We start from the raw sequence: 4339 nt of genomic DNA, 5'->3' as shown, positions 1-4339 counted from the left end.
AATGGTGTACTTGAAGAGGAAGTATATGTGGATCAACCGGATGGTTTTGTGGTTGAAGAGGCTGAAGATAAAGTGTATAGATTAAGAAAGGCTCTTTATGGTCTAAAACAAGCACCAAGAGCCTAGTATAGTGAGATTGATACATATCTCATTCACTGTGGCTTTCATAGAAGCTCAAGTGAAGCAACTCTATATGTGAGAAACAAAGCAGGAATTGGTGTCTTGATAGTATCAATCTATGTAGATGATATTGTATACACAGGGAGTAGTACAAGAATGATGGAGGAGTTTAAAACTGAGATGATGTCCAAGTATGAAATGTCAGATTTGGGATTGCTTCATCACTTTCTTGGAATGGGGATAACTCAAACTAAAGGGAGTATTTTCATACATCAGAAAAAGTATGCCTTTGCTCTCTTGGATAAATTTGGTCTCAAGGATTGCAAATCAGTGAGCACTCCATTGGTTGCCACTGATAAATTGCAAAGAGAGGATGGAAGTGAAGCTGCAGATGAAAGTCTGTACAGAAAAATTGTTGGAAGCCTGCTATATCTAACTGCAACCAGACCTGATATTATGTTCTCAGCTAGTCTGCTTGCAAGGTTCATGCACAGTCCTTCTAAGTTGCACTATGGAGCTGCTAAACGAGTCCTAAGGTACATACAAGGTACAATTGATTATGGAATTGAGTATGTGACTGGAAAATCTGCATTCTTAGTAGGATATTGTGATAGTGACTGGAGTGGATCTGAGGAAGATATGAAAAGCACTTCTGGATATGCATTTTCATTTGGAAGTGGTGCCTTTTCTTGGGCATCAATCAAACAACATAGTGTGGCTCTTTCAACAACAGAGGCAGAATATGTGAGTGCAGCAGAAGCTACATCACAAGCTATTTGGCTTAGGTTTGTTCTTGAAGATTTTGGGGAAGAACAGACCACTGCAACAACTGTGTTTTGTGACAACACTTCAGCCATAGCCATGTCTAAAAATCCTGTTTTTCACCAACGAAGTAAGCATATTCGTAGGAAGTTTCATTTTATCAGAGATGCAATTCAAAATGGAGAAATTGATTTGGTCTACTGCAAAGGTGAAGAACAAATAGCTGACATCTTTACCAAGGCTCTTCCCAAGGACAGACTCAGTTATTTGAGAAGCCTACTTGGTGTGAAATCAGCTAGCACTTTAGAAGGGAGTGTTGAAATGTAAATTGACTAGCTAATTTCTAGTTAGTCAGTAACTTACTTAGTCTTTTCTTTTTCTTTCTAAAAGCTTCATTAAGCATTGTGTTAGTTGAGTGACTTGTGCTCATATGCCAAGTGTAAGGTGTATTGCTGTCCGATAGTTTCCAACGGCTCTTAGCCTTTGTATTGCCATGTGTCACATTCACATTGGCTCTCCTAACAGAATGGAGGTGATTGGCTGATGTAATGAAAGAATGAGAATGAATACAAAAGGTGTGATCTCTGCATTCTTTGGCAGAAGATTGTACCAGAGAACATTTTACATATTTTCTCTGTTTTGCTCTTTCTATCATCATCCTTCTCTGTAACTTCTAGCTCCCTCTGTAATCCAAATCTTCAACAAAATTAAGCAAGCCCTTTTTTTTTTTTTGAAATGATGAAAGTAAGCCAAATGAACAGCAGTTTGAGCTGGATTTGACACAATTTTTGACATGAGCTCTGTTTTCAGCGGCCCAATTCTTTCGTGTAACAACTGAAACTAGATCTGGGCCCAATTTAATTTATTTCACTGACAATGAAGACTTTTGCAGTCGGTTATTTTCATATATTTTCCTTGTTTATGCAACGTTTCTTTCATTTGATAGTGAAAGATATAAACGTTTTCTTTGATGGTGGAAGATATAAACGTTTCTTTCATTTTATTTCGATGCCTCCTATTTGGCTGCTCCCGACACTTCAGGAAGATATAAACGTTTTCTTTGATGAGGGAAAGAAAACATGTCCATTATAGTAAAGTAACATTCATGCTAATGAGCTTGATAAAATAAAATAAATGAATCAATGTAGTGATAAATTAAATCTCTGCAAGTGAGACAGCTTCAATTATTCGTGCTCCTTGCGCCTTGGTCGTAGACATGGATTTCTCGAAGGTTGAGTGGTTGTACTGGCCTTGCATTCGTCTCTGCATACTGCAATCAATTTAAGACGCCAAACATTAGATACTACTTAATAATGTTTAACGAGGATTCAAACACAGGATCCCGAGTACAAGGATAGCTATTCTTAACTATTTGAGTTACAAACCCATTGCGTTACTTGAAGAATATAGTAGAGAATTGAAGCACTTACATCATGCACAGCCACTCGAAATAGCTTTACTTGATCTCTTGAGACTGTTCTTATCTGCGTGTGAGAAATTTAAATTTTGGTAAAGGGACACAAACTTGATGGTGGTCCAAATTATAAACAGAGAGAGCCTATGGACCTAGGCATAATTGATTACCTTTTTATTGATGGTCCAAATAACGCCTTCGGTGCAAGGAGGAACGGTGAGTGAGCCCATGTATCTGTAATAGCTTTTCCCAGGGATTTTAATTTTGTTAGGGTCAATTATTCCCACACTTCTCTCTTCCTTTTGATCAGTCATGGATTGTATATCCCTTGTCAACTGCCCACAACTTGCAACATGTTAGGAGAACGGTTCTTTTCATAACATGTAGGAGAGGTCAAGTAATTAATTATGAATGTATGGATAAAGTTCTCTTGTTGTACAGTCTGACATGAAAACAATTTCCATGAGTTAACGAGAAGAACATTTGATTTCGAACGAGTACCTTAGTGAGGAAGGAATCTGGGCGGCCAATCTTGTAGAGCGCTGCGACGACAGCGATCTTATTCGTAACGTTGGGATTGGGGCTTAGATGAACCATGTGGAGCTCCATGTCATACCTCCTTCCATTGATGGAATGCTCGGAAGGGGAGTGCCAGTGGCATTGTTTGAGCAAATACTCAGTCCCATTTATCTTAAGGGATCCAGCGTCGCCCACCCATTCAATCTGCAAACACCACATATGATAATTAAACCACAACTATGTACTATTTCATACATATTCTTACACATTATGAAATAATTCTATATTAAATTAAAAAATTATTGTAAAATTACCGAAATATCATGGCCTCTGTTCTTGACAGTGGCATTGGAAGGCTTGTAAGCGGTGTTGAGCTTGCCCAAGTTGGGGATTAGCTTGACTCTCTGGCTTGATAAATCAATAGGAGATTGCATGCCTCCATTCTTACACGCAGCCCATTCTTTCTTCATTTCTCCCCACTGCTTTGGCCCCTTCCCGCTTCCCTGAAGATAATCGAACTCTCTTTCATCCTCTGCATAATGCAATCACAACATATACGTCCGTTCAGTATTTTTTTTTTTTTTTAGTCGCTTTCGATCTTCTTCTTTGTGTAAAATAAGGGAAACAAAAGGAAAATAAGAGCATGTAATTAAGTTCATTATGCTCACCAACTTCTTGGGCAGTGACCGGTGTGGAATATTGTGAGCATAAAACTAGAAAGAGGAGCACAGAAGAAATGGAGATGCGTTTGCTTTGATGCGGTTTCATGTTTAAGCACAGTGGCTGGCAGGTGAGACTTGAGAGCTACAGATTTATGCAGACAGATTGGTTTTTTTATTAACATCGAGGATATATAAACATATCTACATATATGAATGAATTTAAAGCGTACACAGTGACGAAACGGTGAAGTTTCGTACCGGTTTCTGTGAAGGAGTGTGAACGGGAGACTGGAGATGATATAAAGGACCAAAAGACAAGACAGATGGAAATTTGTTGGCATGCACAGTGCACTAGGAGGAAGACAGATGATTATTTGCTACTAAACTAAAGAGAACACGCACGTTATTTTATTTCCCACCCAATCAGGAAAAACGACTAAAAAGCACACAGAGGAAGACAGACAGGTCTTTCGGTCCAATTTCTGTTTGACTCAATTATAATGACATTATGTTGGCAAAAAAAACATTTATAATGACTTTAATTACAGTTTTTTTTTTTTTTTTTTAAATTTAAGTTTTTGTTTATTAGTTTTAAATGGTAGGTAGGGCGGAAGGAAAAATGTTCAAACATGGAAAGATAAGAAACTCAAACTGTGGTTGAAATCAATCACCAACAAAATATAAAAAATATAAAAAAAACGTTAAAACATGCCAAATTAAACTAATCATGATTCGGTTCATTTTTTTCACTAATTGATCAAAACAAATTACCCGTAATAGTGTGATCTACGCGGTATAACGACCTAAAACAAATCGCAACATGTGAGTTTTATACTTGACACTATCTTATTGGTTTCACCAT

General features: G+C 37.6%; 1 protein-coding gene across 1 annotated transcript; it reads right to left on the bottom strand.

Annotated features, from left to right (window-relative positions):
• Positions 1859-3785, bottom strand: LOC18779995 (alpha carbonic anhydrase 7). Its single transcript, XM_007211926.2, has 6 exons — positions 3484-3785; positions 3130-3347; positions 2798-3019; positions 2467-2631; positions 2313-2366; positions 1859-2152 (listed from the first exon to the last, which is right to left on the bottom strand). Exons 1-6 carry the CDS (start codon positions 3581-3583, stop codon positions 2063-2065), a joined length of 849 nt encoding a protein of 282 aa, XP_007211988.2. The 5' UTR covers positions 3584-3785; the 3' UTR covers positions 1859-2062.

This window comes from Prunus persica, chromosome G4, assembly GCF_000346465.2.
Source record: "Prunus persica cultivar Lovell chromosome G4, Prunus_persica_NCBIv2, whole genome shotgun sequence".
In the NCBI taxonomy this organism is placed as follows: domain Eukaryota; kingdom Viridiplantae; phylum Streptophyta; class Magnoliopsida; order Rosales; family Rosaceae; genus Prunus; species Prunus persica.
Note: the sequence above shows the minus strand (reverse complement) of the source record. Positions and strands in the feature narration are given on the sequence as shown.

Coding starts and splice junctions, on each gene's coding strand:
- LOC18779995 (XM_007211926.2), bottom strand. CDS start 3,583: ATGAAACCGCATCAAAGCAAACGCATCTCCATTTCTTCTGTGCTCCTC. Junction 3,348..3,483: donor GGTCACTGCCCAAGAAGTTG/GTGAGCATAATG, acceptor TGCATTATGCAG/AGGATGAAAGAGAGTTCGAT. Junction 3,020..3,129: donor ACAGAGGCCATGATATTTCG/GTAATTTTACAA, acceptor TGGTGTTTGCAG/ATTGAATGGGTGGGCGACGC.